The sequence below is a fragment of the Pyxicephalus adspersus genome, chromosome 10 (genome assembly GCF_032062135.1).
Source record: "Pyxicephalus adspersus chromosome 10, UCB_Pads_2.0, whole genome shotgun sequence".
NCBI classification, from domain to species: Eukaryota; Metazoa; Chordata; class Amphibia; order Anura; family Pyxicephalidae; genus Pyxicephalus; species Pyxicephalus adspersus.
The window spans coordinates 52,603,292-52,630,221 of NC_092867.1; the positions used below are offsets into that span (position 1 = coordinate 52,603,292).

The following is a 26,930-nucleotide window of genomic DNA, read 5'->3' on the forward strand; positions in this document are numbered from 1 at the left end:
ATGTAAGATCATCCAGGCATATCATACTATCAAAAACAGACCCCTGGAGTTCAGAATATATCATTCTTATTCTTGACAACCACAATGTTTGAAGTGAAAATCCCCTTTAAGTGGTTAACGATACTTTACTTGTGTCAAACTTGTCTATTCAAGTGTTTGTAAAAGTGAGGATGTCACAGTTGACTGTTGTGTCCACTTTGTTCAAGACACACTAGGCATTACACAATAACCTTGTCTTGTCTATAAGTTCCTTTTCCTTTCATGTTTATGCTTCGAGTTGTGCGTCGGGTTGACTATGAGGTTAGAAGCTTGTGACCCCTGTGCCTGAAGCCCTTTGACGTCTGCCTTTTGACACTTGCACCAAAGCATTAAGTCTTTGTTAATAATGTAAATGGAGCAGATGTGCGTATGTCATCTACTGTCATGTACTGATATTTGAAACGCCTCTCCCACTGCCTTTACCCATGGAGACAATATGGATTCTTTCCCTGATACACAGTGCCTCTGTACTCAAATTTCTTAGAATCCTTCGATCTTCCTAATCCCTTTGACCTTAGGGTTACAGGACCAAAGCTAGTACGTCTTTCATCCTAAGGAGCACCAGTTTAATTTAACATTGCTTTAACTGCTCATCACCTTTTCCTTTTAACATATCAGATGAAAGTGTTGACTTATTGTTATATTAACTACATTTCAAGTGGATGTACAAAAGCTTACTGGCCTTCATTCATTATAATGTAATCTGGCATGCTTGAAACAATAAGTTCATACATTTCATACTTTTGGTATAATTCATATAGATATATAAATATGTAACTATATATATTGAGAATTGTCAGTGTTCTTACTGACTTCTTTGCATCAATAATAGATTAGTGAAAAGCCATTTTCAAACACCTTCAACCCCTATTGATGGGGATATAGGTACTTTCAGATGTGAGATCTGCTCTCAATGTAAGTGGATTTATGACCCCTGTGATAATTCCTTTAAAGGCAAACCTGCACAAAATATTTATCCAAAACTTAAGTGTCCAGTAAATTGTGCTACAAGTGGGGTAATTTATTTAGCCTTTTGCACTTGTGGTGGGTACTACGTGGGCAAGAAACGGCAATTACGAAAAAGAATTTATGAGCACATCTATCTAATTAATAACGGGGAGATTACTACCCCTTTAAGTCAACATATAGCCCTGGAACATAATTATGAAACTCACTCTCTTAGATTTATTGCACTGGAAAATATTTAGTTAGATTCTAGATGTGGTGATTTGGACAAATTGCTTTATTTTTTTTTTACAGTTGCTGATTGACTTGTCAACGATATTTTGGGTTGATTGTCCAATATACACCATACAAGAATAAAATATGTAGTTATATATTTTGGAACATCTTTTGTTTATCACCTTTTCTTCTGGATTGAGTCCTCTCTTTTTGCTGCGGGATGTTTTCTCCCACCTCTTGTACCATATCCCGTGTAATACTTTGTGGTATGTATATTAAACTTTTTGTTTTTCTTAAAAAATATATACATTCCGGGAGATATAAATATGAAACAACTAATTATGTATACTATATTGTATTTTTAGTGCACTCAGTTTGTTGATCTGTACATGTAGGTTGTAATTTGATTTACTTTATTTTCAGATCAATTTCAGTTGCATGTAGTAGTTGATTTTAAGCCTAGAGGTAGCAGTTGCTCTGCGTGAAACTTACACCCTATTGGCAACAACTGGATATGGAGCATTTATATATAAGATCCCATATTTACTCAAAAGATACCTTTTAGCATAAATAAAGAAATTTAAAGACATACATTTGCTGAAGAAACATAGAACATTTGGCAATAAATATGAAACAAAAATTAGCAATACATTTTGGATAAACAGCCTAAACGAAATGTTCCATAAATTTCTGGTCCTGTAGCAGGAAATGAAGCATGTCTGTGACAATGTTCTGCTTCTTTGAATTCCAAATAACTAAGCTAGTCAGTAGCAGAATTGCACCTTTGTCTTGATGGTATATCCCTCCTACCTGTAGCATTGAACTGCTGCAAATGGATTTGTAAAGGCAGAATCTGCTCCAGCCACTTGAAACTGCATAACTGCATAAGATACTCTTCACTTAACCACCACAGAGCATGCTCAGAGAGGTGAAGTCGTAAAAAAAAGAAAAGGGGACGCAGTAATAGTGAAGGCTATCAGTGGTGAGCGCACAGAGGGAGCCTATACAGGGGTCCCGAAAAAAGTGAAGGCATGGCGTCCCGCCCCACTACACCCCTGCCCAAGGCTCAGCCAAAGGCTTACTCGCAACTTGTGTTATGTGTGTTTCTTATGTTGTGTTTAGAACATGCTGAGACTACTGCTCAGTACAATGAAAAGTGTCAGTCAGGGGATTCTAGCTGTGAGTTAAGGAAGCTAAAAATGCTGTGTACCAAGAAAACCAAACCTCTTGCCTCTCCCTGTTACCTGGAGAAGAATGAGAACCTTCCTCTGCCTGTTTTATGTGGGTTGAGTAACAAACATGTATTCATACTAATTAATACATCAATGATGTACAAAGTACCCTACCTCTTTATTACACCAAAGTATTACACTGTATTCCTACTTACTCTGTAGGTCTGTGGCCCTATTAGTGTGATGCACCCCTCTGTTTTACCTGGTGATCATGGTTAAGGGGAAAAGCCCCCTTAATGGAACTTTGGTAGTCCTTTTCTACTCCTTGGTGTTTACAGAACAAGAAATGAATGCTAACAGTAATTTTTACTACTTTTTCATATAAATATATATATATTCTTAAACACCTTTGTTATTGTTGGAGCGCCCAACATGAATGGTATCAAACAGCACTCAAACAATCTTTTTTGGGATGATGAGCTCAAACTGGCTGTTGGTGGACCTTGATGGGGGTTGACTCTGAAATGCCTCTGAGAACAAACTAGCTGGATGATCCCAGCTGGAGGTCAGAATCAAGCAGCCAGAAAGAGATAACATTTCTGTGAGCAAGAAATGGCACTCCATACCAGTTGTTTGGTATGGGGGTGTGCGTTGAGAATTCTACTTTAAGGAGTTCCCCAAATATCCTGCCAGATGTGTAAACATCGCTGTTATCAGATGACACCCAAAGGAGCCGGAACCAGCTGTTCGACTGAGTCAGAGGACTTGCCCCCAGTGCAACAGTGACACCTACTGGAGAATATCAGCGGGCACCTAGGTGCAGTGTATTGGGTGGGGTGGGGAAAAGCACCCTGGGTGGATGCATGGGTGTGGCTGAATGTGACCATTGGTCCTGGAGATGTATAAGAAGGGACAACAGCCACATATCGTTCTCTTATATCCCTTATACCTCTGATATCTGTTGTTGCCTCTCTTACGTACTCTTTTCTCTCTAAAATCTTCTTGGAACCCAGCCAAGGTGCAGGATACAGAGGACAGACTCTTTGTGTAACGTATCATTTTACTTTGTCTACGTGATCATTATTTGGCTTATTTGAAATAATTGTTGAATATTGTAATTTCTCTTAATAAATATCTTGTATTTAAGATCTGTGTGATTATTAAGCTAATAGACACTTAGTAAAGTTACTGCTTTCAAGGAAGAGGACGACACAAGGAAAACAGGAACATTTTCCTTCAGGTATCTATGTTCGATAAGTGCAAAAAAAGTTGATCGATATCCAGAGTTGTCCTGTGTTATCTAAGTGAGTCTAGTTAGCTGTGCTGGTTTTTATTTGGGACCACAGAACAAGTCTCTGTGTTGCAGAAAAGATATCTGGGGTGGATTTTGAGTTGTTTAGTAACATTAAAAGGGTATGTGTTGTCAACACACAACAGAACATAAGAGCTGAGCGCATTTCTAGCAGCTCTGTGCTTACAAGGTTTTTATAGAAATGTGCATGGATTGCTAAAATGTTATCTTAATATTATTTTATGTGATATACAGTAAGCGAAAGGTCACCCATTCCTGCAGTGGCATCCACTGGTTGACTCGCTTATGTTTCAAATGACATCTCCATCACTAGGATATTGAGAGACAATCGACCTTTAGACCATTTTAAAATAGTATAGACAACACTTACATACAGCTATACATTTCTTCTTGGCAAATCAGGTCTTTTAATGGTTACCCTACAGAATCATTTCAGCATCTTGCACATAGGCCAGTAATTACATGGAGGGCTTTAGTGTTTGACTTACTTTCTTGTCCACATAGATGTTCTGTTTTGTGTGTTTTAAGAGCTGTCTGGAAAGAAAAGCACCCAGCTTCCCCCCTCTGGACTCCCCTTCTCCCTTTGCCCCCACTCTCTATCCTACTCTGCTGTCCCTGCTACTACCTGTTGCAGCATGAATAGGAGCCTTCACTTCATCGCGCAAGAAAACAGACCCGCAGCCAGCATTAATAGGGCCAGCTGCCGCCAGCCAGCAGTTGATCTTGGAGTGAGTTGATATTTTTACACTCGGTCCGTCTGCAGAGCGGAGACTTTTCCCTTCTCTACAGTTACATTTCCATTGACTTTCCCGATAGCTAATAACCCTTTACATGCTAACAAGCATGTTGTGGTCCCCTTTTTACTGTGTCTAGTAAAAGTTTTTTTTAAAAAAAGGTCAAATTAGTAAGTATCTTTAGCAAATATCACCGAAGACCACTAATCTGTTGTGCAAATCCTGCAGCGGTATTGTAGCTGCTGAAATGTTTTTAAACTGACTATCAAAAGGAAATGAAATATAAAACACATATTGGACATATTGAGCCCTGACTTGTATCACAACTTCAGCAGCTCTTTTTACCACTCAAACGGCTTGCTAAAAATGGTTTACATTTAACCAAATAGGTCAATTTGTTATCCTCTTTTATGCAGGTGGTCTGTTTTTTGGACACTATGTCTAGTGTCCAGGTGCAGTTTGCCAACCTAGCCCTTCCAGAGAGTTGGATTGGAATCACTTGTCTCTGGTCATGCAAGCATTTTTAAACGCTTGTAAGCATTTGTTTAAACCAGTTTCAATTCAAGTAAAAAAAGCACCACTCTGTTAGGCTTTGAAGGCTGCAGTTGACAGTAGGTGTCGAGCATCAGTAAACACTGTTGTAAAATGTTGCTAGTCTGAGCACGCCCAAATGTCTGATCTTTAGAAGTATCTGTTTTTTTCTGAAGTCTTTGCAGTGGACATTCTAATGTAGCATCCCTTCAGTATAATAGGGTTATTTGAAAAACTCAAGGGGTAAATTCAGGATTTGTAGACCTTTCTACAACCTGGTTCTCCATAGGGAAGGATGGTTGGATGTTAATTGCTGCATAGGTGGTGCCAATAAATCGCTGCTCTTCTGCAGACATTTGTTGGCCTATGGGATAATTTGGCATCTTTCTGGGGAGGGTAGCTCCTAAATATTTAAATACTAGGGAACTAAGTGCTAGGGAGAGTAGCCATGGCACATCGATAGGGTGAGAGATCAGGGCAATCAGTCCGTGGCCTGACTAGGCTGAGGCCGGAAGCTAAAAAAACCTAAGGATAGAATCCCGCAATTTAGGGTAATTCTCACTCTGCTTTGGAAGTGTTATTTCCTTTGTATCTTCCTACAATTGTCAATGGTATTTGGACTTTGCATGCTGAAATAAGTTGGACTGGCCTACGCAATGCTCTGAAATCTTTAAAGCTCACTCAACTTTACTTCCGCAGATCTCTTGATCCCTCCGGAGCTTTTCTGGATTGGGTCCCACTCCGTCCTGTAATCCACCTTTATCAAGTGCCGCCCTTCTTTTTTCTTCTTCCTGCTTCTGCAGATGGAGCAACAAGAAGCCTCCTGGGATGCATGACATGAGTATCCCAGGAGGCTCTGCACCCCCATTATCGTCGATTGATAATGATAGAAGGAGAGGGACTTCACTGTATTTTTTTGTAAAAGTGCTACCCCACCCCTACGCACAAAAAAAGGAAGGTCATTTTTACCATACATAAAAGGGCTGTCTACATTTTTTTGTAAAGTAAACATTTTAGTTTGGGTTCGCTTTGACCTCTTTTCTTATAATATCTTATAATAAAATTACAAAAAAAAAAAACATTCTTCAAGCCTATGTTTGTACCCTGACAACCTGGGTACAAACAGCTGCTCCTTCTGGTATTCACTAATATTAGTGAGAGATGGTGAATGAGATAGAGGAACTTTTACTTTTGAATGCAAATAGTGTGCAGTTACACGGACTTGGGCCAAAATGGGCCAAGGAAATTTTGATTTGATTGGCTCAATTGCAAGTCATCACTATGCAAAAATCATTTTATATTGCATCTCTTAGAACATGCATGTTCATGAGTCGTTGCACCATGGGTTAAGACAGGTTCATTTTGTAGAACCTTCACATCTGTTAATAATGGCGGTGTTTTTGGAAAGGTGCAATTTTATTTCTGTATAAATGAATAGCAACACATTGCAAAGCACACAAACTGCACGTTGGCACATTTTAAAAAGTGTACTGATACAAGAGGTGGCACTGATGTCATCACGTCAGCACTGTTATCATCATCACAGTAAGAATTGCCCTGCTTGAAACAGATGGGAAATGGAAGTGGACTTCCACAGTACATGAAGACATGGAAAAAGAAAGATAGCAAAAAAGAAAAAAAAACATGTTGGATAACCTGCAAAGGCTCAACAACATTTAGAAACTTAAACAAAAGAAGAAGAAAAAAAACATACTGTGGAAAAAACTAACCCTACAATTTTTTATCTAGACCAGTGATCTTTGTGACCTATATAAAGATTGCTCTTGGGGTTTGGATCTCCAGAAATCAGAAACAAAACCTGCCCTATTTCCTTTTTTTATGGACACATGTTTTTGTGATATCTGTACTACCATTTGATTTGACCATTGAATGACTCCATATTCTACACTTATGTAGCTTTTTCCGTTCTTCCTGTCTTCTAGATGGAAGCTGGAATTCTGGTCTAATGAAAGGAGGTTGATAGAGATAGCAAACCCTCTAGATCTAGTAATTTAGCTGTACAAAAATAACAAGGCAAAAGCAAAGCCATAAAAGAATAAGAACTACAACAACAGTGGTTCGGATCGATATAGGCTGTGACAGAAGAACCACAAAGGAAATAAACAAAAAGATCAATAATGATAATGTAACTGAGTTACAATTTAAACAGCAAATACATTTGTCATGTGTCACAATTCCCTGTACCTTATGCCTGTGAAGAAAACAGGATTCACAATGGTGCCACTCTCCATTAGACTGGTCTTCCTCTACAAGATAATAGCCTGCTGCATGCCCTATAACCAGCAATATCCAGCTCTCTAAGCAAATTGGCCAACTGGTGTTCTGCTGTGAATATCCACTCAACATAACTAGGCCAGAATACTACAAATCTCAGTGAAACCATTATTTATAATGGTTATAAATAATTTATAAAGCTTCCTCCACCTTAACCACTGATTCTGCATCACTAGTCCTACTTATCGTAACGATTGCCTGCTTCTTCTCCATACTATTGTATTGCCTGCATGTTGTCTACATATTCAAATGTTTTCCAGTTTGTTCCCTTTTTTATTTACCAATTCCTATTGTTTATCTATTTATTATATGTGATGCCTATTTGTTTTTGAAAAATTATAATAACTGTTCAATGGTTTCCAAATGCCAATTTGTGTCTCATGTATTATAACCACTCCTTATTGGTATGGTGCAATGCATACAAGTTTGTGACTAAGTTACTTATGTATGTATATTAGATTTGTCCAAGATTATTGTACATGATCGTATCAGGTGAAAAATTTACAAATGTCTGTTGCACCTCAAGATTGTTTATGAATATGTATATAGATATGTATATGTATATAGAGGTGTGTATATATATGTTATATATATATATATATATAGAGGTATGCATAGGTATGTGTATAGGTGCAGGAATGTTGAAACCTGTTTTTCTTTGTACTGGCCATCTGGATCACCTAGGGGATGTCTTATCAATGGTCAACCAAGGAACAATAAACAAAACAAATAATAAAACATGTCAGTACACAAGATCTAGTTCCCATAACAAACTGGTTACCAGTAGGACCCTCAAGGGGCAATTAATCCATCAAGCCAGAGTGGGCAGAAGATGGATGCATAATCAAACAGATGGGTTGGGTTGATAACCCAGCTGGACCTCTGGTTGACCCTTACATTTAGATTCCAGCAAGAGATTCTTGTATCAAATTTAGTTGGGAGGTTCATCAAATGACAGTAACCAATCCCAATCTATTGGGGTGGGTGCCAACTGATGGTCATTGTACCAAACACACCCACTAACCAATCAAGGAGTCCCAATGTTACCTAATGGGACTTAAATATATAAAAAGGGGAGCTGGAATATAAAAAAAGAGGAAAAAAGAGAAAAGGGAATGATGGGAGCTCTTAGGGAATCAGGCTCATGGAGTACCCATCAACATCCATACAGGTAGCTATTACACATTCTTGAATTGCATTCTATGTTATTTGATGTATTGTGTATTACTTAGTTACTAGATTATTACAGGGGTTACTACTAATAACTATGTCCATGTGATATATATATATGTATCAATAATTGAAGTTCCTATGTGTTTACATATCTGACAATATTGCTGTGTACTTTGTCTTACCTTGTTTTTTTAGTTAAACTGTTTGAATGACTAGCTATTATTTGTGCATGAACCTTCTTTAATTGAATATCTATATGCATTGATAAAGGATATAATTTCCATATTCATGCAGATAATTAGGTAAAAATATATACCTAAATAACAATGTCCTTCTAAGTTTAGTAATCTGCCCTGCCTGAATAGTTAAAGATCAATTGCAGTTCCTTAAAGAAATTGAGGCCACCATCTTCCTCTCTTCATAGAATTGTCTGTACAGCGCTTGGTAATTCTGCTGTTGATTAAAACAATCAATAGGCAATGTTTCCAGCAACAGGTTTTGCACATCTGTATGGAGCTTCAGCTCAGTTTGTTTTATATACTGTAATAGAATTTACTGTCCTCTAGGTTTGTCATTAACAAATTATGCCCCCAAAAATGTTTACATACTGTGAGATTGCCCGTAGCAACGGGGGGTGTTTCAAACAGGAAACCAGGCCAGCAGAATAAAAGTGCATCAAGGGTTTTATTCACTAATACTATTTCCACACAAAACAGGCAAAAAAAAACAAACAACAAAAATAAAGCCTGGCCACCTAACTCATTGTTAGTTCCCTTAACTAACAATCCAGCCCAACCTAGTGCTGTGCAGGACTCTAAGGCCCCAACCATACAGCTTTTCCAACAAAGTCTGTGTCTTTCCTCACAGTTCACCTTGGACCTCCTCACAGTTCACCAGCCAAGACAGAGCCACAGGAATAAGCAGGCTGGGAGTTTATATCCCCAACCTAATTTCCAGGATGCATTTCAGGTGGGACAGTTACACCCGATCATGCCCAGGCCTCCTTAGCTCCCCCACCTGGCCACAAAGCTCATTGTTATTCAGCCTGGTACTTCAACCCCACCTTCAGGTCAAAAGGAAAACTGACTTATCTGAAAAGTACTCTGCGTATAACCTGTATCTGGGGCAAATGTACCTGTCATCCTGGATAAAACCCTGTAATTTATTTGGCCAGCTATGTCATACCCAATGCCTTGCTACGTGCCCACTGACTAGTAAATAGAGGGGGTTGGCTTAGAATCACACTTTCACAAAGTTGCAAACTGAAAAAAAAGGAATCTTTCATGAACTCCTTTAGTGACATATGAATGAACAAGCACTGTACACACAGCACCCACTCTGGTCTATGGAGAGTGGAGGGGCGAGGATGACCGAGTGGCACCCCACTTTGCTCTCCTCCATTGGCATGCATAGTGGTTGCTTCTGATAGGTGGTTCATTTATACCTAATAAATGATGTTGGTCAACTGCTGTACAGATGTCAGATTTTTGCCCAAGATACAATTATCTGATGTGTGTACGTAACCTAAGAGGGAAATTCAAAGGATAATTGTTTATCAGCTAATGTGCTGATCAGAATGCATGAATAGAGTAGGCTAATGTGTTCAATCAAATGTCCAGCAAAACATTTCAATCTGGTAAATACTTTTAACCTATGTGTTTTCTCTTTATTAACTATAAGCCAATTTGACACAGAAATTGCCCCCATGTTCCACAGAGTTTGCTCCTTGCCACTTGTGTGAGTATTAGGAGCCATGCTGAATATAAACACTGCTTTGACCCCTTAAAGGAACAGAAGTTGGGGGAATACTTTGGAATACAAGAAGGTACCAATTTTCATTACATTGTATTGTATATCACAGTCTTCATTTTGACCAAAAATAAATGTATCCTTTAACACATTTGATTTGTTAAAAACTATTTTGTGTTAACCGGAATGCCTTTTTACGGAGCATATGTTGTACATTATGTTAAACAGAGGAGAGGCTGCCAGGACAGAAATACTCCATACTAATACATTTTCTTCTAAGTGCTGAGTTTAAAACATATGCCACATAAGGAGTTGGTTAGGGAGGCCACTCCGGTGTCAAAGCAATGTAGCAGAAAGCATTTAAACAAGTCAGGCTGGGGCAGCACCTCACAGCAGGCCACTCTGTGGACGCACACCTCACACACACTAAGACGCTCCATGTGTTGGCCTGTGGGGAGCCATACCGCTGGCACCCGGATTATTTTCACTGGACTTCCACAAACACCAAATATCCGCCTTGTAGCTCAGACGGGGGTTCTGGTTACTGACACCCCCCCCTCCACCAACCAGGAGCTCTGCTGCTTCATTAACCTCTTGATGCCTGAAAGGGCTAGCCATTGTTTCCTGGTCAAATTACTGATCCAGCATCTTACAGTACAAAGGATATATGTGAAAGTGCCAAAATTACTATATTGTAATATAAACTTTGTAAAAGTACAATTCTGACTAGCCATAAAAAATGAATTTAAATAGATGTTTAACAATGTGCAATAATATATTTTGTCTCAGTTTTTGATGTTGGGAACGCTAAATGCAAGTTAGATGGATCCAAAACCATAAACCTTACCTATTTATTAACGGTTCAGCATTCCATTCGACACAAAGGTGCTGTATTTATACACAAATTACTGTTTTCCTTATTTATTTGCTGCTCCTTTTGACTGAAACTTATTGTAAATTTGCTTGATCACCAGTTTATACATTTGGCGGTTTAAAAAGGGTCAATCTGTTATAAATGAAAAAAAAGACAAGCAAAGAAGTAAAATCTATTGCCTGATCCCAACTTCTTTATAAATAATCCCAAAAAGTTTGTATGTTTCCTAATTTAAGTACAAATAATGTGGTCAGGTAATGTGCATTTTGTAATCGTTGGCAGCATACCAGGTGTTTGGGAGTTCCAACCTTTGCATAGTTCCCTAACATCATTACAAACAAACCTGGGAGTCCATCACAGCTATTTCTGGATTATACCATTTATTTTACTAAATTGCATATTAGTAGAATAAATGAGGTCTTCCAAGAATAGCTTTGAGGTCTATCTTTAAAGCTGTGAATCTGACATTCACAAAACATTCTCAGGTTGGGAATCTTCCAGGTTTGTTTTTAATGTCAGTGATGAATACCTAAAAATGTCAGATTCAAAGGGCTTAATTATGCTTTTTTTCTGAATGTAAAGTTCAAACTAGATTTTTAGATTCTTTCCAACGACAAAAGACTGTACATCCAGCGCCGTTCTGCTCTTTGCAGAGTGGAGGGCGGAGAATGAGCGAGCAGCACCCCACTATGTAGCCTTACTTTCCCCCTTTTAACCTATTGATCTTCCCCCAAACCTAGTTGATAACTCTTCCTGTGCTCGCTCTCTCCCTGAACTTATATTGGTTACATCTTCTCAGTCTAACTTTTGTTTTCAATATTTTTATTAGTAGAAATAGAAAAAGTTTTCCAGATTTTTAAGAACATACAAAACAAGAAGAACAAAAATAAAAAAGGAATACTGGTATATATCAACGAACAGGGAACATTGATCAATAATCAGGAGCTGTAGCTCCATTCTTCTCAGTCTAACTTTTATAGGAGAAGATGAGATGATCTAAGATAGGAATTATGGTACTGCTACAATCTCCAGGTCAATATAAAGGAAAATGTTACATGAAAAAAGAAAACTAATACAGACATCTCATTATAGCGGTGACTTAGGTGTAAGTTAATTCTATGATGGGAGGCATACTCACCTTTCCGGGCAACATGTGTTCCACTCTTTTGCTGCCCTGTTGCTATCCAACACTTCTGGGTGTGCACCAAAAAGTGTGACATTCGCTTCCTCCTGATGACCCCTATGTACTTTACCATCTTGTCTTATAGTTCTATGTATTGAAAGGAAGAACCCCTGCAGACAGCAGAGGACATGATATCCAACAATTCTAGCAGTGTTGAATACCAGATGTAATCCAAGCTTTGCAGACTCCAGCGAGACTGGAGATTATGTAAAAAGGTGTGTATTCCTCCTCTATTTTTGCAGGGTATTTTTATTCTGGGGTATGTACGTTTGCTTAAAAGGCTCTTGTAGACAGATGTTAAATGTATTTTGCATTTAAGTGCTTCACTGCTTTGCCTGCAATACCATATAACATCCAGGTCATTTGCAACCTCAGAATGGTGAACACATTAAAGGAAAAATTAAAACATTTTTGGAGCTCGGTTGAACACGATCTTCAAATGCACATCAATGGTTTAACTCGAGCAACCAAGGGTGTCAGGCTTTATGGCTTTAAAGATAAAGAGATCTAATTAACAACATGTAGCAATTGTTTCAGTCTTTAATTTAGCAATTAGCTTCCAATGCAAAATGCCAAACAGAAGGCCCCAAAAAAGTTCAGGGGAGATGAAAAAAGGAGAGGAACAGGTATCTAGTAACATCATGAGAATATGCAACAAAGGTGCTAAAAACAGATACCTGGCACTTGGGGACTAGAATAAGCATTTCCAATCATGAACTACCCTTTGAATTACAAATCTTTGTTTAGGTCTTCCTACGCTCAGGAAGAAAAAATGACAATTCAGACATCTCTAAAATACCCCTACCTTGTAGGACCAACTGAATTAAAAATACAGCAAGACATCTTTCCAGAACAGCTCACTGGTAGAAACGTGTCCATAAAAACTCCCCCATTACACTGGCAGGCTACAACTGAAAACACTTGTGAATAGAATGGCGAAGAAATATTGTCAATCTAACTATGGACTAGGGTTGGGTTCCAGTCAAATCCTATAGATTAAAAGTTTCTCAGACTCAACAAAACTTAGTGGATTTGACCAAAATGAATTTGTGTAACCCTCAAAGATTTGCAAGACTTTTGAACTATGTCAGCAAATTACAATCTCTAATATTCTGCAGGGAATTCTGTGTGACGTCAAGGATCAAGCATGGTCATTGATGTCACTCGGGGTTCTATGTGCTATTACTTCAGCAGAGATGATGATCTGTCATTCACTAAGACTAAACATCCAGGTATCATTAGGTCGTTGTGATTGATGATTAATTTATACCGCTGGAAGATGGATTTACTTTTAGAAATTAGTCAGTGTGTTGTGTTTTTTTTTTTTAATATAGGACTTTGTATTGGTACGTGTGAATTTTTTGTTCTTTTACCTTTTTCTGGGATTAGGTGGGGAGTACTACTCCTTACCTCTGCACAAGCGCATCTAACGTTGGTTGCTTCACGTTTCAATGGTGTTGATAGGATCCCAGCTTCATTAGAGTGGGCAAAATATCCAATATTGACCAACCCAGACTAAATTAACATCCAAGAGGGGTTCCCCTTCCTGCCCTACTCTTTTTAAAGAATGAAAAGTAAGAAGAATTCCTATTTCTGCCTATGTTTTTGTTAAAGACTGTCACTCCTTCACTTCCTTTCAGATTAAAGTGGAATTAAAGTTCCACAAATGCTTGATCAGGCAAGTCATTATTGCAGAATGGGACAGGGGATGACTCTTCTGGAATAATGTGCCTTACCTGCCCGATCACTCCGGGTTTCTGGAAACAAAGCTGAGCTGCACATCCACAGCGTCAGCACAGCACAACCAATCAAGATGGCCAAAGATCATGTCAAGAAGAAGAAGAGGAGAAGGAAGATGGTGATGCCGTGGATGGAATGATTTGAGTTGCACAGCTTCCACCTCCACTTCCACTTTAAAGCATTGGCAGGACAGGAAGTGAGGGTAGATCTCTTACTGACCCCTCACAGAGCGCATGATAGCAAAAAAAAAAACAAAAACATGGCGATGGTCCCAATTTGACCTTACTTCCAAATTAAGAAGAGTTTCTTCTGACTATGTTTTTCATGTATTAATGTGTATTACATTAAGACTGCATATTCAGCTGAATTTAGTCAGCACCTAACATCCCCCCCCCAAAAAATGTTCTGTTTTGGAAACTAAGTATATCACAATGCACAGTAGTTGTTGCTCTAGACCTGTGTTGCTCTAAAGGTGAATTGTAGTGTAATTCTAAATATAATTTTATCAACTTTAGCTAAAATTATATAATTCATGTGTAGCTTGTTTGGACATTTTTCAGATTATCAGGGAAAAGAACCAGGGATGTTTTCAGAGAAGGAATGAGCATTTTGGTTCTTGGAGAGAAACCCAACCAGATAACCCTTTTCTAGGTAAGAACAATTTCTTTCGGGTTACAGAAATGTGTTGAAAATTAGTAATTGGTGGTCATGGTGAAAGGTGGCCTTGTCTCCAAGTAGGCTTTCTATGGCGCGTTCTTGGAACTGGTAAACATTTGTAGTAGTGGTCTGGCAGGAAGTATTGGCATGGAAGATATGCTTATCATGGTAAACTGTACCATACATTTCCACATACATTTGGTAGGGTAGTACATAATAAGCTGAACAAGCTGATTACTGTTCTGTAAAAATATTTTTGACTCACATAAATAAAACAAACAAAAAAAAAACAATAAAATACCATGTCATTATGATTAGACATGAGATCACAATTTCTGGCAGATACATACAATGATAATGATTCACCGAAATTCTGGAGCTTTTTTCTAATGGCTACTTGTAGTGCACATCAATGACCAAGAAGGGACTTCTTCCCTTTGAAGAAGGGATAATCACTTGGTGCAAGTTTTGGGGAATAGGGGGGATATGGCAATATAGTGAACTCCAATGACTTTGTGAAGTTGTGAAGACCATTTTCCTTTGTACCACTATTAAATTTTGCATTTCATCTGTCAGAGGGAGTCACAATACTGGTAACTATTGATGGCCGTGCTATTTGGGAATCCAATCAGTCTTGACTTTGTCTTTCTAGACCCATGTGCTTTTCAGGAGAACCAGATAAATTGAATTTTTTAGATGTGGCATAATAACAAATCTAACATTGAGGTAGGCAAATAGGTGACAGTGTATTCATCCAAATGCTCTCCAGATTACTGCTGTATGGGTAAAAAACATTAAATATACAATAAAGAGTACAAAAGCAAAAGGATATGAGACTTTAACGGCAGTAGATATTATAAAAATTATCATAAATCTTTTTTATTTCCTTCATTAAAAAACAACAGTTAAAAGATACATGCCTCTTCCCTATACCAAATTTTAGAAAGAGTCTAATTGACATTCTAACATACATGGGCTATATACATTGTACACATTACACATTTTGAGATCATCCGACGCGTTTCGCAGACTGTCTGCATCCTCAGTGATGTAATTGGCACAGCTAATAGATGAATCAGGACTACAACATGATACAAAAAACAATAAATGCAATTTCATTGTATGCATAATTTCTTCAACATCATCAATTTGCTCTACACATACCAAAGGTTGTTACAATCACCAGTATGCTTATTCCCTCGGTATGAAGGCAGGCAAAAGGTAGGATTAAAATCACAACATACAGAGATGGTGGTACCCCATTAATATTCTCCACAGTATTTGTGTTCATGACGTCATTTCCTGGTGCCGCGACACATGAGGTCACCTTTCCTGCGTTCAATTTCCATTGGGGAGGGGAGGTATATAGGCAAAAGCGGAATCTCATAACATTATACACTTATGTGTCACAGAGGATGGCGGTTCTCCTTATAATCTAATTGCAAGCCTGTTATGGATGAAATTATTGTAAGTACAGAGATGTTTTTTGTATAATTCTTGGCAGTAATATTATGGTATAGCACTAATGGATTTTTGGCACAGTCCCACTTGTTTTTGATACCTTTGGGGAATTTTAATGCTTGGAGGACTTTAGGATTGGATTAGCCATATGGTCTTGGATATCAATGATAAGATGATTTAGTCACATAGACTAGAATTGGTTTTGTGACTTGTAACATAAGGATATAGATCCAGTGTATGGATATATGGGTACACATGTGTTTATTTGGGAATATATATGTGTGTATAGATATATACATGTATATAGATAACTTTTGACATCTCACCTATGTACTTATTGGTTCTTTACACACATTATGTATAAGTATACAATTAAATAGTTTTTATTGTTTTTTGTATCATATTGTAGTGCTGATACATCTACTAACTGTACCAATTACATCCCTGAGGAAGCGGACATAGTCGGCGAAGCACGTCGGATGATCTCAACATTTGTAATGTGTACAATGTATCTAGCCCATGTATGTTAGAATGTCAATTAGACTCTTCCTAAAATGTGGTATGGGGGAAGAGCATGTATCTTTTAATTTTTGTTTTTTAATGAAGGAAATAAAAAAGATTTATGATAATTTTTTTAATATCTAAGGAATAAGGAATACATACCGTTTTGCTTTTGTACTCTTGTACAATGTATGTTGGGGATGTTGGCAGGATTACAAGTGTTGGAAAACCAGACAATATAAATGATAAAAAAAAGTTCAATATACATTCTTTAATAATGCTGACTTTTATATCCCTGCTGCTTAAAGGGTCAGATAATCAGTCTTAATCATGTTTGTATATAAAACCAAGCAGTTATTTTCTGCAGGTCACATGCAGATTTAGGTGTGAATGGGGTGGTATCTTCACTTTGGGCCATCATCCCAACATATATCAATCTGTATTGACCTGGGGGCAAATACTCATCAGTTACACCCTCCATATTGGAGTATTGTACCCAAGTAGGTGTGTTTTTTTTGTTGTTCCTGTGTTATGTACATGGAGTCAAACTAAAAAAAATAAGGGGACATGTTCATGGTCATTTCTTTTGGCATCTTCCAGCTGTTATTAGCTAGAGCAGAAGCAAACTGAAATAGCTCACTAAAACAGTGAAGGGCATTTTTCAAATATTGATTGATGGATGTGTGGTTTAGGATTTTAGCTCATTTATGTATTATCACCAATTGTAGTGTTTGACACCCCCTAATTATTTTCAGAAATCTAAACAGTCCCCCCATTAAAAAATGATAGAAATATTTCACCTTAGACTAGAATTCTTTTTTTTTTTTTTTGGGGGGGGGGGGGGGGGGGAATCTATGATAGCTAACTGGAAGTTAGCTTCTAGAGATCTTTAAAAAGGAATTCTTGTAAATTACTTTTTCTATTCAGATTATTTTTAATTTAATCAGTATAAGATTAGAGAAAGTTATACTAGGAGAATATCTACCTCAACAATCCCTAAAGAGATCAAAATTGGGCCAAGACTTAAACAAAATCATAGATAAAAGACAGCCTGAAGAAGGGAAAAACAAATGAGGCTCTTTTTAGGCACTCGGTTATGTATGTTTTAAAAGGTAACAATTTTATAAACACAAATATAAGTTTCAGTGGGTAAAAGTTAATGCGAGTTAAAATACAGGCTACAGCTATAACCTGCATTTTAACCCACATCAACTTTAACCCACTCAAACATATATTTCCAAAATCTTAGAGGCTGTGTTGCTACAAAATCCCCTGATGAAGTCCCTTGTGGGTGAAACACGTTGGGAAAGAAACTCATTACAACATCTGTGTTAAACTCCATTAACACCCTGGACCTTATAACTAGATACAACCTCTCGAATTTGGTTTTATATCCAATAAGCTAGATTTATTTTTGTGTTTAATTTTAATGTTTTGTTATTGTTAATAAAATTGTTAACTTTTTGTTTTTCCCTTTAGATAAAAGCTATAGCTAAAAGCTAAAGCCTGTCTTTAGCTTTTATCTATATTTTTAATTTAATGCAAAACATTTCCCTGAATTAAAAAATTTACAGAACATTTTTTTTGTTTGGACTTGAGCTCTTTATTGTGCCTATGGTGCCTAGTAAAATTAGAATTTCCAAATTCTATGACACAGTGTCACCTAGTGGACTGTGGGTTTACTTGCTCCTCTAGGATACATGGTCAGAGAGTTCTGTTTAATTACAGCCTAAAATGAAAGGACATGCTTATCAGTGTCATCCCAACATAATGATCTGTTTACCTTCTTGTCACTATTTTTACTATGCATTCACCAGAAGTTAAAACTGAGCTGTGAACTTCAGATAGGAATTTCCTGTCAGCCTTTAAGGAAGTAGACATAATTAGTTGGAGCAGATGATAAGGAATACCCAAGTTTAGCTGCTGATAAGCTAAGGGGGCTGGGCTCCTAAACTCTTAAATGAGAACTGTAACATATTTTCAAGAAGTTGCCATTCTGCGTTACTATTGTATCAATAAACAGAGTACTTTAATAGTTGAGTTTCCAATTTTATTGTATTACAGTGTTTTTATGTAACTTTTTTATAGCATGCTGGGAGTGTGATATTTATCTCCTAAAGACAAGTAAGTAGACATATATTTAAACAAAATACATTCAATAAATTGGGTCATATATAAAGTTCACTGTGAATCACTCATTTGCACATGCCACACTTTGGTCTAGTGTAATGGTTGTTCCACTACCACTTTAGGGTATAATACATCTGAGGAAAAGGGATTCACACTCCATAATAAGGAGTGTGAACCTTGCATCCAAAGATTTTCCCTACTTCATCTTTTTTCATTATGTGGATGTTCTTTTTCCATCTCTTCTGCTTCTTCATTACCAGTCAACAACGCTGTAAATATCTACCAAGATGGCGTCTTCCATACTATGGACACTCCATTAAGGCATAGTAGCTTGTTTTTTTGGAGATCACACGCAAGACTGGTGACAATTTCTATGTCTATTTTTTATTTTAGCACCAAACAACATTTTTGGTGCAAGATCACCATTGAAAAAATGGATTAGGTTACATTTTTGTATCCAGGTTGAGTGGCTGGATCACTCTTTAAAGAGAAATTTTATTTACTGCAATTATACTGTATTACTTGTTAGTTTCATACCTGAATACTGAAGCCAAAATTAATTTATATTCTTTTGCAGGAGTGTCAAACTCCGGCCTGCGGGCCAAATGTGGCCTGCAACAACCTTTTTTTTTGCCCCTAAAGGAATCCTAAATATAAATTGCAGCTAGCCACCGCTGCATTGTAGTAGAATTCCGGGCAACACTCGTCTATAGACCAGCGGCCTCTCTGCCTAAGCGTGCCCCCACACTGGACTGTTTTATAGACGCAAGTAATGGCAGGAATTGTAGTAGTGGCATCACTCGCGTCTATAGACCAGCGACCCACATTGGACTGTTTTATAGATGCAGGGAATTTTAGTAGCGGTGCTATTTCAGTGAAAAGGGAGTTCCAGCCACTCTTAACATTAAGCCCTGCATTGGACTGTTTTCTTGACACAGGGAATTGTAGTAGCGGTGGTATTTCGGTTTTAAGTTTAGTCCGCGTCTTTGTCTAAGTTTTTTATTTTGGCCCACTGTGTAATTCAGTTTGACACCCCTGTTCTATTGGAAAGGCAGTAGAACCTATTTTTTTTTTTTTTTTTTAGTTTAGGTCATGTCTGTGCAACTTTGGATATACTATCTGGTACTGAACTAGATGTGGGGTCATGTGGTATGAATAAGTGCCTTCATTAGGTGTATTACAATAAAAGCCTTGATAATTAGGGCAGTCAGGTATAGTAGAAGTAAAATTGGGTAGATCCAAAGTTAAAGCACTATAGGTCTGTGGCAGAGGCACTCATCTTTATCCCCAAAAAAAAAAAAAAAAGGGTCTTGCCTCAAAAAGTTCTTTTGATTATTCTGTAACCGTTTTTTGTTTTTCTTTAGGGAGAGTTCCAGATTTATTCTTCAACTAAAATAGGAACTCATTTGTGATTATTTCCCAGTAACTTCCTAAAAGTGTGATGAGTATCTAATTCTGGCAGACATTATTTTTGTTTACGTTGGAAGCCTCAGTGATGACGTACAAAATTCTTCCTTTAAGACACAAAAGGCTAAAAAGCCAGCATTTTAAGACATTTTTAGTTGGTTTGATGTGAAATAACTAACCGCTGAAAAATCACTAATGTTTAATCTGCTAATATTTTGTATTTCCTTCTTCTCTCCCCCCCCTTCTCAACATCCTGTGTTTGATTACCATTACATACCCTTATTTAACACCCAGTGACACATCTTTGTTTCTGGGCTTCTCTGTGCAATGCACACAGATCACTATAATGGCAAAAACCATAAGGGTACTGTACCAAGCTTCCTAAATGTAGCTTCCTCCCTTTCAGCAGACAGTCCTAGGAGATGCCCACGTGTGATGCCGAGCCTCCATGATTGAAAATACTGAAATCCAACCAATGAAGGGGGTGGCCCGTAGCAAGTAAGGCCAGGGACAAAAAAATGTCCCTGGCCTTACTTCCATTAATCAAGAAAATGAGGCACGGTCCAGGACAGGTGCTACTGCACACCATACGCTAAATGTGCACCGTGAAATCAGAGTAAGCACTTTTTTAGACTTATGGTAAAGTCTGCAGTTCAAAGTTCTTCCATGCCAACACTGGCTGCAGATGTGGATCACAACATAACACAAAAGCCCATACAAAAATAATATATGATTAATATTTTTAGGGCTGCCATTACTTCATCTTGTCACTTGTTCCAAACTAGTGACAAGTTAGCTGCTGTGGTGCTGAAACTCACATACATCTAAAAGTTAAGTGTCCGCACTGCAGGAGTTCTGGTACCCAAGCTCATTGTGCATCAAATTTGCTTGTTCTTTTTTAATTCGCATTGGTGTCCTTCCTTACCGTTTTGAAGACTTGGTGGTTCACTGGTTTGCTCCTGCTTCTTCACTAGTCTAAAAACATGGTAATGGATGAGTTACCTCCTACTGTCTCCCTAGTTCAAAAGCATGATGACACATTAACTGCCATCCACACAATATGTCTCAGATACATGTCAAGAGTTGTTGAAACGCGAGGTTGTATGGTCCTGCAGAAAACTGCTAGTAAAATATAAACAAATCAAAATCTGTTTGCTAGGCTAAACCTGCTCACCCTTATAAAGATTACCTATGATTGCCTTATGGCTTTTTTCAAAATGGGTAAAAGGGGCAATTTAGGAAAAAAAACAAAAAAAAAAAACAAAACAAAAAAAAACAAAAAACAAGCAACTGTTAAGCTATAGATGTACAAGTAAATGTTCCATGACATTGTATTTATTAAAATCCCTTTATTTACTTTCAGAAAATAAAACTTGTAAAGTATGCAAGGCCAACATAACAAAATACCTTTCAGCAGGTAACATCATCCATGGTAACATAATTTAGCTAAAGTGTATCGAGTGTTTGAAGAAAGATGCAGAAGCTTCATAATGGATATAAAGAAATTGTGTTTCCCATAACATCCCCTTTATGATTCCTGTAGCAGGTTAGAAGCTAAGATGCAACACGCCACAAAAGCCCTTCTAAGTAAATTTGAAGATCCCAGGTGAAAAAAAACAAAAAAAAAAAACAAAAAAAGATATGGGCCGCAGAAATTAAATTAAAGCAACAAGACACAAAAAGCTTGTAGGGCTAAGATTTGAAATTAAAGGGTCCGTTTAAACTACAACAACGTTATGGGTATGCGAGAGTCAATTGACGGAGTCATCCAATAACTTTTCTACAGGTCAATTTCGAGCTCTCCTCCTCAGATCTGACCTTCTGAAAAATAAGAATTCCAAGGAGATGCAACAAGCCAATGGGTGATTGAACTTACACCCCATCTCCCAAATTGATAAGGTTCAAAAAGACAGACCATTTAAAAGAAATTTAAAAGAGTGCTGGTTAGAGATGCTATTATCAAGGAATAGAGAATAGAGCCAAGGCCAGCTAGCTGCAGATTTCATTACAGAAAAACAAAGCATAGATTCTGGAGGTGGGCAAAGCTGGGAGGTCGGGTGCATATATATTTTTCTCAAATTTAGAGACTGACAAGTACTCAGCCGAAATGTAAATTTTGTTTGGGCTAACCCCTTACAGACACAGTTGGCTGGAGAGCAGCAGGCTTGGTCCTTTTTACACACAAAGGCGATAGGAAATAGGTCAACAGGTGAGACCTAGTCATACAGTACTCTTGATTCCAAACAGTCATATCACAGTGCACCCAGTACTGATATCCTGTAACATTCCTCCATTGCCCTCTGACGATGGACACCTGTTAAGCTGTGAGCAGGAAGTATGGAGTGTCAGAACCCAAAGATATGTTTGGAACAAGGGGGTCCATGTAACTTATCCAAGTCTGTCTCAGCTGTCAAAGCTCATCATTAGGCCTGTTTTCAGAAGTTTGCGTCTCCGATACATCTACATTTCCTTGAGATGGTTTGTCAGGGCTCGTATTTTTGGAGTTTTCTTTGGCTTTCTTAGTTTTCTTTTTATTGCCCTTATTTGATGGTTTCTTTTTACTATTGGATGGAGCTGGGTCTCCCTTCTTACCAGCCCATTTTTCGTCTAGGCAACCTACAAGTACAACAAGATAAGGCAATCAGGGGGAAAAGGAACAAAAACCCAAACAGATTTACAAGAAAGAAGAAGCATTATCGATCACAACAGTAGCTCTTACATTATCCTGAGCAGTATTTATAATATATTTACCTTTACTCTGCTGCCCTGTTGAAGAAAACTCAGTAATATTTTTTTAGTACTTACTTTTATCCTGTCCCTTTAAAACATGTTGGGCACAAAGGAAGTTTGTAATATCTTCTTGCTGGTGGTTTCGATACCAGTCTTCAATGACATCTTCATATTCCTCTATTAGGACATCACACTAATTGTCAAAAGAAAAAAAAAAGTTTTAGTAGGAAAAGTGACCTGGCTTGGAAAATGTACCTAAAAAACAGGAGTTCAGTATTAAATTCAGTTTCAAGGGCTGTGGTAAAGGAACTGATACCATGATTCGGATGTTAAACATTTCCACAGCTATACATCATCCCAGCCAATCAAGGTGGCCGAATGAGAAGGAGAAGATGGCAGTACCCAAGATGGGAAGCTCTAAAAGATCAGTTGCGGGAAAGCAAACTACACAAAATAAGTCCACACAAGGTGTTCTATAACTTAGTCACTTTCCATCTAAAACAGTCAAATACCTACACAATTTCAGCATGCTTTAGAATGGGAACCTTGCGCTCTGTGGAAAATTAGTTTAGCAGCGGGTGTGTTGGACTTCTGCAAAGAGATAACTTGAGATCTCCCTTCAGCAAGGTACATGAGATTTTCTGATTACAGAGCTATATGTCCAATAAAACCTGGGCATGTCAGACTTTTACAGAAAAGGCCATCGATTCCACTCTGCAGCTGCTAACACATAACATGTCATTCTAATAGCCATGCTTCTGTTTTAATTAATGTGGAATGCATCAACTGAGCATTAAAATTGCCCTAGGCAGAATATTTTGCACTAAATGCTTGACAATCTAACGACATATCTTTTTAGGACAAGCCACTAAATGGATCAAGTTGACAACTATCTGAAGGTTTTCATTATATCTCTAAGGATAATAGATGGAAAATTAGGTGATAACACAAATAAGATTTGGAGTGCTTCACTCTGCCTGCAGAAACAAAATATCTAGACAATTTATTTTTCATAAACCACAACTTTTATTTTTATGAATTGCACTAGAAAATAATATTAGAACAAACTGTTATCCAGGTCTTTGGAATGTCTTATTGAACACATAGTTCTATTTTTGTTTAGTAGTGAGGTATTTTGAGACGAAGGGACAGTCAACTGATAAGCTGTTTCAAGATAAAAGAAATTATGGCAGGCACAGGGTTTTCCTATTACTTTGTAATTGAAAATGGGCTGGAGTTGTTTGTACAAATTGTTAAAGCCCAGAACAGAGCAAAGAAAAAATAGCTTACAACATGTTACAGCTTGAGTTATAAATTCCATTATTGGCAGCTCTAAAGTTACACTAAGACTGAACAAAACTTGACCCTGACCATTTCTTAAGTATACATCTAAATTTGGGTCATCTTGGTAATAAGCTTGTTGCAGACATTGCAAATGCTTCCAGTAGGCTGCCCAGAAAATTAGAAGCATAGGTTGTAAATCTGTCAGAGAGACTTTGTTTACCAAAATTTCCCTGTATATCTATGTATTGTATAAGCTTCTTATACATAGACTAATCTTCAATTAAATCGCATTTTATCAACTGATTCTGTCATTTACCTGTTTCTTCATATCAGCAACTTCAGCAGATGTCTCATTCCAGAGTTCATATGGAATGTCCATCACAACTTTCACTCCTTTATGGACAAGGTGATGCAACGTTTGGAAGGTTTCTGACATCCCCTGAGAAAAAAAAAAAAAATGACAAGTGATATGCAATGTACACTTGACATAAAACGCTGCAAAGCAAACCAAGACTCCGTACCATGTGGTATATCCCACATTTTGAAAGAATTGTAATAAGGCACCAAATTCATCTCTCACATATTGCATCAGAAGAAGTTACATTACAGTAAATGTCCCATTATACGGGAGCAACTGGCAAGGGACCCAGCAAAAAAAAAAAAAAAAAATGTTTATAAAATGTAATTTATATAGATAACCTATGGTGTATATAAATAATTAGGTCTATTTCTAATAGAAACTCTTAAGCAACCAGAAACTACATTTATCAAGATTCTACCAATCCCCATGGGTACTGGATAATGGGAGTTTACTGTACCCAAAGCTTTACACTGTCAACACAATTAATTGATAACCGGTCTATATTTTCTAGCCACTGTGCTAAAAATGCATTTCAGACTAATAGGAAGGTAGGAAATGACACTGAATTGAATTATTGTACAATCAGCTGCTCATTTACTGTGAAACCAATTAACTCCACTCCCAATGGAACCTTGATGTCTCATTACAGAGATCCCTATAGACATACTATCTTGTAATAGCAACTAAAATATTTAAAAACAGCAAAGTTCAATAACACTCTTCCCTCTACCACCCTGTCTCCAGATAGTCATTGTGTGTGCACACATACAACACCTGAATCACACATTAGGGATCCCATGTTATCTGGAGTGAGAGCAATAATTCTAAGGCAAGAACTCTTGCGTACTGTAATTTTTCTACAGTTTCAAAACAATTTTGAGGCTTGTTAGGTATCCATCTACTCGGCACAATTTGTGTATTCTGTGAAAATTTGGGTGTGTTTAACAGTAGCTCAAATATGGTGTGCCATAAAATCCTGCTGCAACTAGCACTGTTATCATATAGTGTCGCTGCTTTAAGAAAATACATTTTTTATCTAATTTTTCTACAGAAGTGGCCGACTTTTCACACTTGATGATTAAATCACTAGTAGATACGTGTACAAAGCGCCCCCCTGCAATTTGAAACGGTGGTGACTAAATTTTTTTTTTTTTTTTTTTTTTTTTTTTTGAGATCGGCAATATATATTTTTATGCAATTACAGTCTAAGGATTAGAAAAATCCTTTGGATAGTTTGCTGTAAACGGGTAACCCTCCTAGGAAAGCGATCACGGAAAACTACAGGACAATTAAAATAATTTTGGATTATTCTAATAGGGGAACGGGTCTAGTTAGATGGTCTGACCATTTCCCCAATAAAACTGCTGATGACATTCGAACAGCATTTTCCAAGGCATAGTCTGCTCTTCCTTCAGCAATGTACAGGGAGTTTAATTAACTATATTCCACTGCCCCGGAGTGGGCAGCCCAGATTACTGGGGGAAGCCAAAAAAACAATATTACACAAATGGTTAGATTCAAACCAACCGACGACACTGAGGCTTTTTTAAGGAGAAACTGGAGCATGTTTTTAGAATGGCCTGGATTGAAGCCTCTCTGGAAAAAAAGAATAAGGTTGCAAAGTTTTCTGAAACATGGGAATCATAAATAGAGACTGAGCCTCACTCAAAGTGTCAAATTATAAATACCTTTGAATATACCTCTAGGTGGTTGTAGACGATGATGGAAATTGTTGCAAATTTTAGTATTGTTTAATGACTAATTTTTCCTCTTCTGTATTTCACATATGTCTTTTTAAATGCCTGAATACTTTTCCCTTAAAGTTAATTACACTATTGAAAGCTGTGTAAATTACATGTTTGTTCATATACTGGACCTTTGACCAAGCCAAGAAGCTTGGAGAATGATATGCTACAGAAAGAACAGATTTGTACTGCTTCCAATTTATACACCATGCCTTCACATTACTGAAGATATTGTAACGTACATACAGCTATTTACTAACTTTAGGCTTCTAAAAATACCAGGATTTGACACAATTAGGCCAGTGGACCATTTAGCAAAGCCATACCCATTCACCTGGGAGTGGTAAATATTTATCTTCTATTGGGTACTTTTCACAAATGGGAAGATGCACCAAATACCTTAGCAAATCGATTACTGCCACTCCGCTCTTTATGAAGGTTGTACCCCAGCAGTCTCTGACAGAGGCCTTCTGTGACCTCAATTAAACGGATATCACTGCAACGAAAAAGACTGTTACTTTTGCTGACTGAAGACAAGAAGCTCAAAAATTGTCACTAAAAACAATTTACAGTGCTCTTTTGTTTGTACTCTCACCCGAAATAACTGCTGCCAGACAGGCTGCTCAGATACTGGCCACGGGCCTGGTGTCCTCATCATTGTAAAACTGTT

The 26,930-nt window shown here is 37.6% G+C and overlaps 1 protein-coding gene across 1 annotated transcript in view; it reads right to left on the bottom strand.

Moving 5' to 3' along the window:
- Window positions 1–21,469: 21,469 nt before the first annotated feature.
- Window positions 21,470–26,930, bottom strand: part of LOC140339359 (protein canopy homolog 3-like) — a 7,142-nt gene continuing 1,681 nt past the window's right edge. The window contains exons 2-5 of the mRNA XM_072424019.1: window positions 26,660–26,756; window positions 24,471–24,593; window positions 22,946–23,063; window positions 21,470–22,756 (exon numbers count right to left, since the gene is read on the bottom strand). Coding sequence (XP_072280120.1) covers window positions 22,551–22,756; window positions 22,946–23,063; window positions 24,471–24,593; window positions 26,660–26,756 — 544 coding nt within the window. The 3' untranslated portion in view covers window positions 21,470–22,550. The remainder of the gene's footprint in view (window positions 22,757–22,945; window positions 23,064–24,470; window positions 24,594–26,659; window positions 26,757–26,930) is intronic.